Source organism: Tachysurus fulvidraco, chromosome 11, assembly GCF_022655615.1.
Source record: "Tachysurus fulvidraco isolate hzauxx_2018 chromosome 11, HZAU_PFXX_2.0, whole genome shotgun sequence".
Taxonomy (NCBI): domain Eukaryota; kingdom Metazoa; phylum Chordata; class Actinopteri; order Siluriformes; family Bagridae; genus Tachysurus; species Tachysurus fulvidraco.
The window spans coordinates 11,256,249-11,270,966 of record NC_062528.1 but is presented as its reverse complement, the minus strand read 5'-3'; the positions used below and the strand labels follow the sequence as shown (position 1 = coordinate 11,270,966).

The window sequence follows — 14,718 nt, the reverse complement described above, 5'->3', positions numbered from 1 at the left end:
GGTTTCCTTTGTTTGCTGACAGCCTCTGCTGCTCTCTGCAAAAGAACAAACATGCAAAAAAAAAAAAAGCACCCAAGAGTTTGCAATCAATTTAAAAAAAGATGAAAGGAAGAAAAGAAAAAAAAAAAAACAACAGTTGCATTGGCTGAATTTAATTGGTTACTCAAATAATTGTTACAGATCAACAGCATCACTCCATATACAACTACATTTTTACAGTTAATCTTCAAATACATCTTTTTTTTTTATATAGGCATATTTACAATACGTCTGTACATTTGATGTCAGTGCAATGTCATTGTACTCTTTAAACACTGTACAAAATAAAGCTCATCAAATTAATACATCTCTCATTAACAAAATCGAGATATCAGTAGTTGATTGCACTACTTGCCGATTAATCAGGTTTCTTGGAGTATTAATAAATTATCCCTGTATCAAAAAAAAAAAAAAAAAAAAAAAACTTTAAAAGTGATGTGTGTATTTGCAGCCTCAAAAGATTAATGAGCTAAGAGGAAGATTCCAGTCCAACTAAAATGAGGAAGCCGCTCAGTTCCAAGTAAACGTAGGTGTGAAATGGAGGGAAATTATTTATAGTTCTAATCAAATGTAATATTTTAAATCAATAGCTGTGTCAGAGGTGCGTTCAAACATTGCTTGAACCATTCAAAGTAAAGAACAATTTCTCATTTGAAAACCTTCCTTGCTGGCAAAGAGTACATAAATATACTTAATAAGGAAAAAGTAGAAAGTACAGCAGCAAAATGGTACAGAACAACATATAGCTCTTTCCCGATGAAGGATCCGACGAATTCCTTAGGAGATATTTGTCCAACGGTTAATAAGGAACATGAGGAAAAGGAATTACTCACTGCATCATATTCATTCACAGTGTTTAAATGAAAGATTGCTACCATCCTGGCATTAAGACACAAAACTTTAAAGCAGGTCAAACGGATGACGCTCTTTTTATAGCACAGGGTTGTTGTGAGGTTGAGGTGTTCTTTCAGAGAAGCCACAATGGTGTGCTTTCTATACGAAAACATACCAGTTGTTAAAGACTTTGGCTTGATAACGTGAACCTCTGTAACGAGAGTACACTTATCGGACGTGCATGAATTTGGCTACCATTTACTCCACTAAAAACGATGTATGTTAGTGAAAAAGAAGAAATGACAGCAGAAACAACAATCGAGAACCTGCAGTGGAGTCAGGAAATGCTCATGGTGGTAGAAAAGCATTATAACTAGCAGACTGTTGACTGCCTACATACAAACCTATGTTTGGATAAAGTGAACAGATCCATGGTATTAAAATAAATATCTCAGAAAAATAAAACGTCTTCAATTTAAAACTCAGCTAAGAGATATACTGGCTTTTTGAATGACACTGGCACAATACATGAAAACAAACATAAGCTTAAAATATGAATTGAAATATCAATGATTTTGGGGTGTTGCTAACTGGAATGCAGTTTCGGCAGGTTTTATAATTTTTTTTAAACCAAATTTAATTTCCTCATATGAAAAAAATGCTCCGAGCACATTTCTGAGAGTCATGTAAAGTGTAATACTGTATTACAATCTTTCTATTAACCATCAGCCAATAAACTGCAAACAAAAGGGAGGTAGTGTATGTAGTGTAGAAAATCTGCTGAGGAACAAAAAGATGAAGTCTTTTAAGACTTTGCATTACAGAACTGAAGCTCAATAGAAACCTCTCCAGTAGAAATGATGGATAAAGTTGGGACTGGTTTAATGTTTGGGCAAAATAAAAAAATAGAGGAAAAAAAAATCTCTGCTTCTGATTCAATCATATAAATATAAAAATACAAAACACAAGTTTATGGAAGATGAGAGTGCTCCTTCTTCTTAAGAAACCCTCACAGAAAGGTACATAAATATCATTTCCCATAGGTATGAGATGCTGTAGATTTGGACCGAGTCCTGTTAATCACATTAATTCAAAGAAACCTCTTTTTTTTTGTCCAGGACCCATACTGTTCAATTGGCAATATTCACAATGTACAATATTCTTACATCCTTATTTATTTTTTCACAAAATCTTTCAGCCATTTGATGGCAAAATCACCAGTAAATGTTTCTGAATCAGGGGGCTGCAGCAGAGGGTGTGATTCCTGTCACTGTGTCACCGTGCAGCTTCACTTGGCCACACTGTCTGCATTGCACATGGGGGAAGAAAAACCGACGATTACATTAAGTGCCTTTAACGTGGAAGAGCATGGGTTCACTGAAGCACACAGTACTTTTTGTAGTCTGACTCAAAGTCTTCGTCCATGCTTGTAGTGTCTGCCATTTTTTTGCCATCAGTCATAGGCAGAAACTGAGAGTAGTCCACTCCTTGCTGCTCATAAAAGAGAATATATGCTGAATCTGTGTCAATCTCTTCTGAGTGAACCTCCTGAAATGAAATGAGACAGAGGCAGCAAAGACTGCCGTTAGCACATTAGTTGTCATTTGTCCAAAACACATTACCCATTTACTCCCTGTCTCTATCTTGCCTCGGTCTGTGACACAAAAGAAAATGTTTGGTCCACAGTTATGTATATCTGGGTTACACTTTACAACCTTCAACATCCTAGTGATCATAGCAGAGGCAATACTAAAACCACCAAGTAAATCTGACCCCTGTGTGGACTTTGTTAAGCTAGATCATCCACTGTCATCAGCATCCTGTTAAACAGATAACTACTGAAAGAAATCAATTTAGCAATATTTTTCTAACCAAATACCAAAATAGCTTTTTACAGCTTAGTTTAATCAAATTAGTTTTGGTTTTATACTACACTTGTGTTCTATCGTTCAGACATAACAAAACAGATCTTTTTTTGTCCCCTTAACCAATGTTGCCTAAGATGCTATTGTAATTAAATACTCTAGAGCCATTAGTAGCCCTTGTGCATCAATATCACAGCATTATGTTATGACTGCAATAAAATGATTTATTCAAGATTAATGTTAACAAATAAAAGAATAAATCAACATAAAGTGTTGGTAAACCAAAGTCATGATGAGCCAACATGAGCTTCAGTGAGCCTTGGCTCTGATTCTAAAAGATGCTGGAACGTTACCGCAGGGAGGAACACCATTCTTACTAAATCTATTACCTCAGTTTTAATGATGGTCGAACAGGTCGGGACAAAACCTCCCACAACTGTTCAACTTGGTTCTAATGTAGTGAATGCAAAGGCTATTTCAGCTGCTACTCTGCTACAGCAGCGCAGACTCTGGTGTCTATTAAAAGTTCATTAATCCAATTAGATTTATGTGAACAAGGTGGCAATACATGTTTTATAATCTGACAGTCTGACTGTCAATACTGTGCAGATATTTGCATGCTATAATTACTAAACCAGTGGTGCCTGATGCTAGATGAAAAGTGGTTGCAGACTGCCATACAAACACTTTTTATGAATTTAGATTAAACCTTACTGCAAATGTATTATCTCCCTTTTACCGTGAGATTCTGCTCCCATCTGTGTGAGAGTAAAATCCACCCACTCCTAGACCTTATTAATCCTAATACACTCTTTAACTTACACACCATATCAGTGCTTCTCTTTGCATCTAACTATTCTCCAGATGTAGGCTTTCTTTTTCATCTTTTCTCATGTGGATGTAAGACATGAAGTGATAGTATGAAGAAAATACAAATGCGTCAGAATACTAATTAACAGTGACGCTTCTCTTCAAGGGGACAAATGGTCTTAAACAATGCCAGCAAAATGCCCTCATCATCTTATAATCAGCGAGGCCTTTATACTCATCACACACAAACATCTCCACACACTCTCCTTAACAAGCCTTTTTTTATTATTATTATTATTTTTTTTTTTTTACATTTTTTACATTAGAAATCATGGATGGACAAATAAATAGTCCCAAACATTGAAAGACACTTTACCTTGCAGCTGCTGTCGTTATAACAGTACCATTTATCATTGGGGTTTTTAGCATAGGTCACATAGTGGCCCCCTCCCATGATTCCTGAATGGCACTACAAAGAAAAAAGTATATTTGAATGGGCAAAAATGTTCATTATACTGTGATGGAACAAATATTTTTAATTAAAAGTTTTCAAAACATGTTTGCTGTGGAAAAGTCTCTGACAATAAATATCGACCTGCCCATATTCAAACAAATATCCCCAACACACACACTAACACAGACACACTAACATACTAACACACACACACAGACACACTAACATACTAACGCACACACACTAACATACTAACGCACACACAAACATACTAACACACACACAAACATACTAACACACACACACACAAACATACTAACACACACACACACAAACATACTAACACACACACACAAACATACTAACACACACACACACACACACACAAACATACTAACACACACACACACAAACATACTAACACACACACACACAAACATACTAACACACACACACACAAACATACTAACACACACACACACACACAAACATACTAACACACACACACACAAACATACTAACACACACACACACACAAACATACTAACACACACACACACAAACATACTAACACACACACACAAACATACTAACACACACACACACAAACATACTAACACACACACACACAAACATACTAACACACACACACACAAACATACTAACACACACACACACACAAACATACTAACACACACACACACAAACATACTAACACACACACACACAAACATACTAACACACACACACACAAACATACTAACACACACACACACACAAACATACTAACACACACACACACAAACATACTAACACACACACACACACACAAACATACTAACACACACACACACACAAGTATACTAACACACAAAATGGAACACCTACCGAGATTGCATATAAATTGTACATTGGCTCCAGACAGACATCATCTCTTCTGTGAGAAGTGCTGTCTAGCTCTGTGCTGGTGTCTGAGAGCCCATTGATTTGGCCGTTGTCCTGGTTCAGTCCATTCACCATGATGACATCACAGTCAGTACTAGAAGGAACCAATTTCCAGGAAGAGTCCTGTGCATTGAGCTCTGGAGTAGCTCCTGCCACCTGAGGCTCCGCCTCTGTTACCATGCTGGGCTCTGGCTCTGATCCACTCTCCTTACAGCAACTGCTGCTGCTATCCAGATTATCTTTGTTGTTAGAAAGTCGGTGTCTGCTGCTGAGCTGAGGCAAACGCAGACGTGCCTGTTTCCGGCCTGTGTTCTTAGGGCTGTTATTGGGGCTGCTGCTTCTGCTCAGAGGGCTGCCTACCCTCCTAACTGAGCTCGGAGTGACTAAAAGGAACAGAAGCACATTACATTTCACATTTATTCAAAGCTTTTGTTAAGTCAATTAAAATTGCAAAACTGGGAATACATCAAAAACTATTTTGTAGCCTTTGACATATGCAGAGAAGACACAGTAGAGACAGACCTCTGCCAGTTATGGAAGGGCTGACCACAGTAGTGGTGGAGATGGAAGACACTGTGGAATCTCCATTGTCCAGTTTCTGGAGTTCCTCCACCAGACACTCGCTCTGGCTCTGCAGGCTCCATGTGCTCTGTGCTTCACGTGGAGCCAAAAATGCACTGGGTTTGAAGTTCTCGCATGGGAACTTCACTATTTTCTGAGATTTAATCCAGCGGCCATTCACAAACTGGAAACGTTTCAGATGAACAATCTGGAAAAGAATATTGTCGTAATATCCATCAGTGACCAGGTGAACTGAAGAACCAATGCAAGAGGTAAGGTGGAAGTAGTAGTTCTTTAATACCAGTATGGGAGGCAGCCTCCAGAGATCCAACTTCTTGGTGGCCAGTCGATGGGTTTTGCACTTGGAGCAATAGTAGAGCTCATCCTCACCCAGCTCCTCTTCACTGGTGAAGGCCTTCAGACAGCTGTCCAGACTGATGGGTTCAGCCTGGGCACGACGACTTAGTTCTACGCTTGTGTCCTCTTCCACTATCTGCACAAAACACACACAATCCCACTTCATCACTAAGCACTGTAAACAGACATAGAAGTACCTGGCAGAGCAAAGCCAAACAAAAAAAAAACCCATCATGCTTGATGGGGCAAGACAACTGGAAAATGGCAGCAGGAGATCTCTTTAAATGAAACTAGAATACATCTGTATCCAAAATAAAAGAACAGTAGGCATTCCCTGCTCACACCAGTGTGCATGTGTGATATGTGTCAAACCGATAATTGAGACAGAGTGCCACAGATCACCTAAATCTAGTTTTAAACCACTAAATTCAAACAGTGCTAGGACACAGATAGCAATGACCTACATACTTTTTTGGCACATGCTATCTGCCTGAAGTTGTATTCAATAATCCTCAAAAGGCATTATAAGTTACATATTCCCATTAGTAACACACAGCAGTCTGTCTGTTCATCAAGGTAGTCTTGGCAATTAATCTTAAGAGAGATACAATAAAGAATACCATTTATATGATGTAAACCCCTAGATACAACTTGTTTAATGTGTCTAGCAGCATTGAAGGATAGCGGGTTTAGTACATTTCAGGTTATATTCACTCTATAAGCACAAAATTATGTGGACACCTGACAATAACACCTAGGGTCTAAAATATCATTGGGAGTTGAAGTATTAAGATTTCTTTTTTCCACATGTTTTTTTTCCTACATGTTAATGCACATTGTTTTGCATCCAATGTTCTTAATCTGTACTTAATTTCTGTGGTTATTTACTTTCTCAAAGAAAAGTGACTGAAATATGACTTTATCCCCTAAAACAGTAAGCTAGTCTGTAGTTTAGCAGTTAATCATGTTAACTGTTTTTGTATTCTGTAGGTTTTATTAACTCTAAAACTCTAAAAGCAATAGTGTCCATTACACTTCACTCCAATAGAACTGCCTTTACACTGAATATAGAAATGTCTTCTTATGGAAAGGACGATTTGTGTGTGTAAAACACCTTATTATATACTTTGTATTAATGGCACCCACCCTCTCTTGGGAAGTTTGATAACGAAGGTGCAGGGCTGTTGGGTCCCAGTCCACAGCAATGTAAGCATTTCCTAAGGATGCCCGGTCCTCATTACACTCTACTGTACAGCCTCTGCAGAACCTGGCAAAGACAAAACCACTCTCATCACTCTCTGCAGCCCTCTAAAACAACACTACAGATACAGGATATATGGCTTACCTGTACCATGGGCACCAGGCACAAGAATTGCCATCCTTCTGCACTGCCCGCAAGGTGAAAGGGTACTGGTAACCCAGGCTATCGTCACTGCAGTTTAGCAGAATCCATGCCATTAGAACAAGAAATGTCAAAAAAAAATTAAATAAACAATAAGTTTTTTTTGTTTTTTTTTAGATTTCAGAAGTTTGATAGCTTATGACTTAGGTACAAGGTTGACAAAGCTTCATAATCTGAATAATGCCTGCTCTAGTTTGTTTATAGTGGCTTAAGGTCTCTGATATTTCACATCACAAAACCTGGTGTGTGACAAACCTGGTGTGTAAGCATGTAACTTTTTATATTAGTAAACTAAACTGTTTAGACCATTCGACTTCAGTCATAACTAAAACTGGGTACAATGTAATTATGTTATATATAAATAATATATTTATTTAATGAGAGAAAAAAGCACTGACCAGTCTTGTGCATGGTTGCTGGCCTCCTGAGGGGGCAGGGGGCTAGCTAAACGAGAAACCTGAATCCACACAGCATCATACAGATCCTTCTTACTGGTGTGCACTGTGCAGGGCACAATGAGAGGCATGCCAAACAAACTAGGCCGGTTCTTCTGAGATGAAAGAAAGTATAACTCTGTCCGCATCTAAAGGAGACAGTATGACAGAATCAGAACTATGACATAAATGTTCTTCAGGGTTAGTGGTGGACTGACAGATGACTGTGCACCAGTTACCATCTTTCTGTGCATGGCAATGATGTAGCCAATGAATGGGCTGTCCTGAACTGGAGTGGCATGACCGTTGGAGATGCCATCAGCAAGACTCTTTTCTGAAGCAGAGGGCACCACCGTGCTCGGCATGCCGTTAGCCAGGCTCCTGTCAGATCCACTTCGAACAGGGGTGCCAGCTGTGCCATTTGGTATGGGACCAGGTTTCTCAGCATGACCGTTCCGAGTGATTCCATTAACAAGAATATTGCCTGGAGAGAAGAGATTAAAAAAAAAAAAAAAAGAAGAGAGAATGAAAAAAACAAAGAAGGTGTGGATTAAAAAGCAAATAATTCTTTATATAAAGAGGATTGTCTACCTTACCTGCTGGTGCTGAAGCAGTGATAGATGTGGGGGAACCAGGCACAGGAATCTCAAACGCACATAGGAAGCCATTTACAGACAGACGCACTTTCTGGTTGTCTTGAGGAAAGTTCTAGAAACATTCACCGAAATGTCTGTCAGTGGGACTTCTATTAAATAATAAATTAAATAAACTCACTGGCTAGGTATGAGTCATTATTATTATTATTATTATTATTATTATTATTATTATTATTATTATTATTATTATTAATAATAATAATAATACACAAACCACATTAAATCATGCTTGGGTGTTAAGGTATAAGAAAATGATAATCACCATGGAGATGTGAAATGACCTGACACAGGGTTAGTGTTATCACCTTGAAGCTGATTATTTCCAAATGTGTTTTTTATATTTCTTAGCTTCAGTTACAATTTTTAGTTTATTAATAAACAAGACTTTTTTTTTTTTTTAAAACATTCATAGGTACAAATATTGTTGTGGAATGCCCATGAGACAAATTGGTTTCTGTTATTGGTCTCTAACTTTTAAGACAATAAATGCTGCTTGACATGCAGCCTCTGATGTAGGACCTCTGTCCTGAGTGGTAGAAAACTCTGATCCTTACAAAGCACTGGCCTGAGGAAACACTAATTTCAAAAACGATAATAAACAGGTCATTAGAGGAAGCCTGATGATAGGCCTGATGACTGATCATGATAAACTGAACATGATATATAATGTCAAACATTCCTTGCTTATATGTTGTTCAGCTCACCTTGATGTTGGAGGAATGGACTTCAGCCAGGAGGATCTGGTCTGCTTTTAGTCTGCACAATTCACTCAGCTGCTTCTTCAGTCCTGTATATTTTTCATCCATGTTCAAACGGAGACCATAGCGCACTGGGGTGGAGCCATCCAGTTTGATGACTGTAAAAAGCAGGTCTGTTTGTGAGCTTCATTTAGACCAGAAGATTTTAGATAACCATTTTTCTTCTGCTACCTCTCACCTGTTATCTCTAAGTGCATGGAGCTGTCCATTGGAAGGGGCAGGGACAGGAAGTTAAAGGGGTCAAAGCGGGCGCTAATGTGGCCGCACGTTTTGCACTTAACTTGGGACTTAAGCTGGCCATGGAACAGGTCCACTACAATTGAACGATTTCTTCTTAAGTGGTTGTCCCAGGCCTACACACACAAAAACACACACACAAACACACAGACAAGCACACACACTTAATGTCACTAAGTATCACATGGTACAGCACTTTCTATAGGCCTCTTGCATTCTTATCATTAGTGCTACATCAATAAGTCACATCAACATTAAAGGTAATCTACACCTCTAGAAGTCTGGAGCTAGAAGTGTGATTTTATTGGATCTCTTTCAATCAAGCTGTGTCTCTGATGGAGAACCCTGTAAGTGGATACAAGAATCCATAGAAATGCTTGACACTGACCTCGGTGGCTACTTCTGCATCGGGCCGTCCATCGCTGTCCTTCAGCTCCACATAGGGCTTCTCATGGACCCGATTCAGGTCCTCGTGGAGGCCGTCCAACAAGAACGCCAGCAGCTCTTGAGAGTCCTGCTGCTGGAATCCGTTGAATCTCGGTGCATACTTTGCTATCGTCCACTACATGAAATATGACATTATCATCAGAATGGGTACTTTGAAAGTAAGTAAGAAGAATTTCTCAAGCAATCATAAATGATCAGGTAAATGCCCACCCTGAGCTTTAGCGGTGCAACGTTTTTTTGTGTTCCACTCCAGAGTTCCTGTACTAAATCTCCATAGCATTTGGCCATATGGCCTCGCATTCCTATAGGATTTGTCCTATCAAGAAAAGAGAAGGAAATGAAACTCCCAAAATTAAAAGTTTTAAACAAAGCACTTTTGTTTACAACAGACTTCATTCCCTCACCTGTTCAGCTCATAGAGATGTCTCCCTGAGATGAAGTAGTCTGTGAGAGGTTTGGTGTTGCTCACACACTGAATACTCGAATTCATAAAGCATGTATTCCCCAGGTTACTCAAACCTGTAGCACCTTTCTCTGTAGGAACTTCAGAAAGAAACAGGAGACATTTTACTTTCAAATTTCAATTCATAATATGTTCAGTCCAACATAAAACTATTCCAATAAAAAAAAACACAGTGGACAGAAAGAGGAGAGGAGATGGGTCAGTTATGCTTCCTTCTGCTTAAATTATTCATGCAGTTACATCTGGTTTTATTTGCAAGAGATCAATTTTAAATATCCCAGTAGATACAGAAACTCTTATCAGTTTTACACTGTTTCTGCATGCTATGGCCTTCCATAAACTCTAGTTAATAATTGTAGGAGAATTATTATGGAGTAAAAAACACTACACACACTGATCTTTGATGAAGTCTTCCACAACCTCTAAATGTTACCTTTGTGTCTGTCTATTTTGCTGCTGTTGGCGATGAAGGACATTTCCTCTGGCCAGCTCATGTCTTTGTTTCGAACTAGTGAGGTATGAAAAAAAGAGTATATCTTCTTGCAAAATTTTCTTTAACATGTAAAGTTAAGGAATTTTGTAAAAACTAAATTAGGAAAAAGATAAAGCCACAGACATACCCTCAATCACTAAATGCTGCTCATCCTCTATTTTCAAACTCTCTAAAGTGTGATCTTCATCATCAAGCAGAGTGAGGTAATTCTAAGGAGAGGATTTTTAGGGAATTGCAAGGAGTTAATACCGATGCCGTAAACATACAACGATGTACATGTAACACAAATAGCTATAGATTCACATTCAGTAAAATAAATCACGAGCTGTTATTAATGCATATTAATAAAGTAAAGTAAGAGCATTGTGTTAGAGCACAGGGAAGATACACAGAATCTCACTTCGCTGTTGTAGAGCCAGAGACGCATGTCTTCTTCTTTGATGCGCAACCGCTGTGACAGGTACTCGTGGATGTCCTTAATAGTGCTCATCCTGCTGAAACAACCTGTGTACGCCAGCACACGCTTCAGCGGGGCATTAGGGGATGGCATGTTACCTGTGGGAGGGTGGGGGAAAGGGCCTGCCTTTAACACTCTCAAGAAAACTTGAACCATTGCTGTGCTGCTATAATGTGCTCAGAGCCTTGCCGATTCAATAAAGTGATGTGAAGCAGGTGTGAATATATTGGGTTAAGCATATACAATTAGTATACAGTGTATACAGCATACCTCTGTATATCAAATACCACAACTAATAGGACCTTCTTACTTTCTCTATTTAAACATGTGAAGGGGATTACAAAGATACTCTACCACAGATACAATATACACCACAGAAAAAGTAAAGGATTTATAAAGCTGTAAGTAGCAGCAAGAAAGGGCAAAGGTGATTTTAAAGGGATTGATTAACAATTAGTCTGGGGGAACAAAAGAGATGCACACAAAGCCAAAATCACCCTGCAAATGCAAAGACAAACAGGGTAAGTATAAATATAGCAGTGCAGATTAATAATTAGTTTAAACCCCCAATCCCTTCTGCAGGATCATAGACAGAAGCAGTCAACTGGAGAGAAACACCAGATTCTTCCCAGAATGCACAGCATATCTGACAGGAGGAGCAGAGCTGTGACTGAGAGATGAACCATGTAACAAACCCTGCTAGGGCCAAGCATCAGATAGCTAAAATAAGATTAGTGGAGCTCTAATGCTCAGTATCACAGAGCCTCAGTGTTGCACAATCAGGTTAGCGCTGTGCTATGTGTCTCTTCTTTACTTAGTGCTTTTCAGGAAAGCAGATAATGAGCTCCATAAACAAATTGTATCTAATGCCTGCTTAAACAAACATACAACAGGGCTTCTGTCTGAGCTCACCAGCAGGTATGCAAAAAGCAGGCACAGAAAGGTGCTAGAATGGAACAGGATAGAAGATTTTTTTTTTTTTGCTGTCAGAATTTGATGCACTTGCTGTGACAAATCCCGTTTAGGAGTGTTTTAGGAGATTAGGTTGCCCCAGGAGGGTAGAGGGAGCCGCTCTCTTGCTGCAGGCTTACATTACCTCGGGGAAAGTGTGGAGGGAACATTCGCAGGCTGCTCATACCCATGTTAACCCAGATGTTGGACTGGGGGGTGCGTGTGGCTGGTTGCTGTCGTAGGAAGAGCAAATAATGGGGGAAAAGCTCCAGCTCTGGTTGGTCTGTGATGATTGACTTGATCACCTTCAAACAGAGAAACAGAAGCAAATTGTTTATGTATAATTCCCTATCATTTTTCTTACAAATATATAACAGGTGCATAGCGACCATATTTGTTGGACAAATGTTTATTAAAAAGTTCTAAAAAGCAGTGAGGATATACAACCAACATGAGCAGATTTGTACAGATTTAACGATGAATGCTGGCACACATACCGGTCTGGGCAGGCTAAGATTGGCACCATACCAGTGGTAGAGTGCCCGCCATACTGGCTCTGGTACGGTCTCAAAATCCTGGCCAGCCTTCAGGTTCATGGGTCTCTTCAGACGCCCTCCCTCCATGGTTAACGTGGGAGCCTGCAGAGGGGAAAAAAGCAAATGTGCTGCCTGTTTATCATAATAGCCACAAGGATACATGTTGCCCTGATAAATGGCTATTTAAATGTCAACTGTTCGAGGTAAACCAACAACAGGGGCGGTAGACCACCTGCTGAACCATTTCATTGCCAACAGGGTGAGTTGAAGTCTAGCACATTTTAAAAGGCTTATTTGTTGTGACTGCAGTGAATAATGGCATATAATCAGACCTGACAGTATGAGAGTCAGTTAGAGGACAAGGTGTTATTATAGAGTATAAAAACTTTCAACAATAAAGGCAATAACACACTGGGCCTCACACATTGAGTCATTGCAGTCTGACACTCTGCGCTTTAAAATATTATTAGTTTCTCACTATGTAATTTGATGTCATAAAATATCAACATATCATCTTCTCTCCAAAATTTCACTGAAATATGGCAGTAATAAAATTGCAAATTGTCAATCATGCACAGCTCCTGCTATAAACACTTTGAAAGCATTTGAGTCCTGAGAAAATTGCCAATTTTACAGCTGTTGATTTTGACAGCTGTTTGATAGGGTTTATAGTGAAAAAACTCATAACGCTAGATTCCCATCGAAGTTCCAGTGATACTCGATAAAGTCTGGCACTTTATAACGAATTCTTCCTATCCTGTCACTGAGGTCATGTCCCATAGCTATTTTTTAAAATAAGTATAAACACAAGAATAAACAAACAAACATTTTTTTATTGAATAGCTAATTTTAAATTTGTTAACAAAGTTTTCTGCAACATTTCAACTATATCTCTCTTTGGTAATAAGATGGATGTATCACATGTACTGTAACACACTCAAGCAGACCTTTATAGGTTCAGTGGTGACTAAGGGCTGGTTGTCGATGGCACCGGGCCTCTGTGCTGCCAGGTGGTTGGGTAGGTGGCCGTTGGCGGTAGAGAAACACTGATTATTGTTATCCAACAAAATGTGCTGCCGAGAAAAGCAGATGTCTGTGGCTGATGAGCTCACATGTGGCAGCTGACCTGAGGAAAGGATAACAGACAAGGTTTCTGATGATTAAAGTAACTTATAATACAAATTGCATAATGAAAAAAAAATTGTGTTTTTAGTAGATGATGCAAATGTGCTTTATGGGATAAATTTAATAGCTTTCTAAGATACAGATCTTTACTGAAAATGACAGAGATTGTTTGAATTGTAATGAAATCACAAATTGGTTGTATTAGATATACATCTCCTTCACTTTGTGGCACATTGTAGAATGTCACTGGGTTAACAACATTTTTAAGCAATAGGCTTACGTCCAGTTGATCTGCAATATTTATGCAAACCTGTCATGTAATGGGAAGGCAGTCAGTAATAACATTAAGATTATAAAGGGCATATTTTCATCCAAATATTTTATGAGCATATAAATAGATCAACTGGATGTACAGGATGATTCATATTATTACATTGATGGCAGATTACCACAGATATAATGCAGATTATAACTGCTATAGTACAGACTCAAAGTATAATGACTTGCATTATAACAGCGATTGTGCAGATTATAACACAGAGGATGTAGAATATCAGTGAGATCAGATTTGTGGCACTGGTTCAATATTTACAGTTGCTGGATTTTCTTTTCTAATGTTGTACAAGATCGAGAATCATGTACATAATCTGACAGACAGCTCTAAATTTTAATTAAAAAGTTGACTTTTATTAATGACTGTCCATCAATGTAATTTTTTGTGGAAAAAAAAAAAAGCTATTTTAAGTTTTTGCAATTCTTTACCCACAAAACTTTTTTTATATTTAACTTTGGCAGACAAATTGTTGCATAAAATGGTGCACATGCTTTGACAGAATAATTACTTAAATTACAGTCTTGTGGCATATGTACAACATTCCGAAGCTACAACAAGGC

General features: G+C 38.5%; 1 protein-coding gene across 2 annotated transcripts in view; it reads right to left on the bottom strand.

Annotated features, from left to right (window-relative positions):
- Positions 1-418: 418 nt before the first annotated feature.
- usp32 (ubiquitin specific peptidase 32) overlaps positions 419-14,718 on the bottom strand; it is a 40,228-nt gene continuing 25,928 nt past the window's right edge. Inside the window, exons 14-34 of one of the 2 annotated variants that reach the window (XM_047820928.1) lie at positions 13,647-13,825; positions 12,661-12,801; positions 12,309-12,468; positions 11,156-11,310; positions 10,883-10,964; positions 10,696-10,770; positions 10,204-10,342; positions 10,010-10,115; positions 9,741-9,914; positions 9,294-9,468; positions 9,062-9,213; positions 8,298-8,409; positions 7,941-8,185; positions 7,666-7,850; positions 7,211-7,297; positions 7,012-7,132; positions 5,810-6,001; positions 5,470-5,716; positions 4,891-5,330; positions 3,925-4,017; positions 419-2,421 (exon numbers count right to left, since the gene is read on the bottom strand). In XM_047820928.1, coding sequence (XP_047676884.1) covers positions 2,248-2,421; positions 3,925-4,017; positions 4,891-5,330; positions 5,470-5,716; positions 5,810-6,001; positions 7,012-7,132; positions 7,211-7,297; positions 7,666-7,850; positions 7,941-8,185; positions 8,298-8,409; positions 9,062-9,213; positions 9,294-9,468; positions 9,741-9,914; positions 10,010-10,115; positions 10,204-10,342; positions 10,696-10,770; positions 10,883-10,964; positions 11,156-11,310; positions 12,309-12,468; positions 12,661-12,801; positions 13,647-13,825 — 3,434 coding nt within the window. In that variant the 3' untranslated portion in view covers positions 419-2,247. The remainder of the gene's footprint in view (positions 2,422-3,924; positions 4,018-4,890; positions 5,331-5,469; positions 5,717-5,809; positions 6,002-7,011; positions 7,133-7,210; positions 7,298-7,665; positions 7,851-7,940; positions 8,186-8,297; positions 8,410-9,061; positions 9,214-9,293; positions 9,469-9,740; positions 9,915-10,009; positions 10,116-10,203; positions 10,343-10,695; positions 10,771-10,882; positions 10,965-11,155; positions 11,311-12,308; positions 12,469-12,660; positions 12,802-13,646; positions 13,826-14,718) is intronic. The other variant, XM_027147506.2, reaches the window with a different exon arrangement.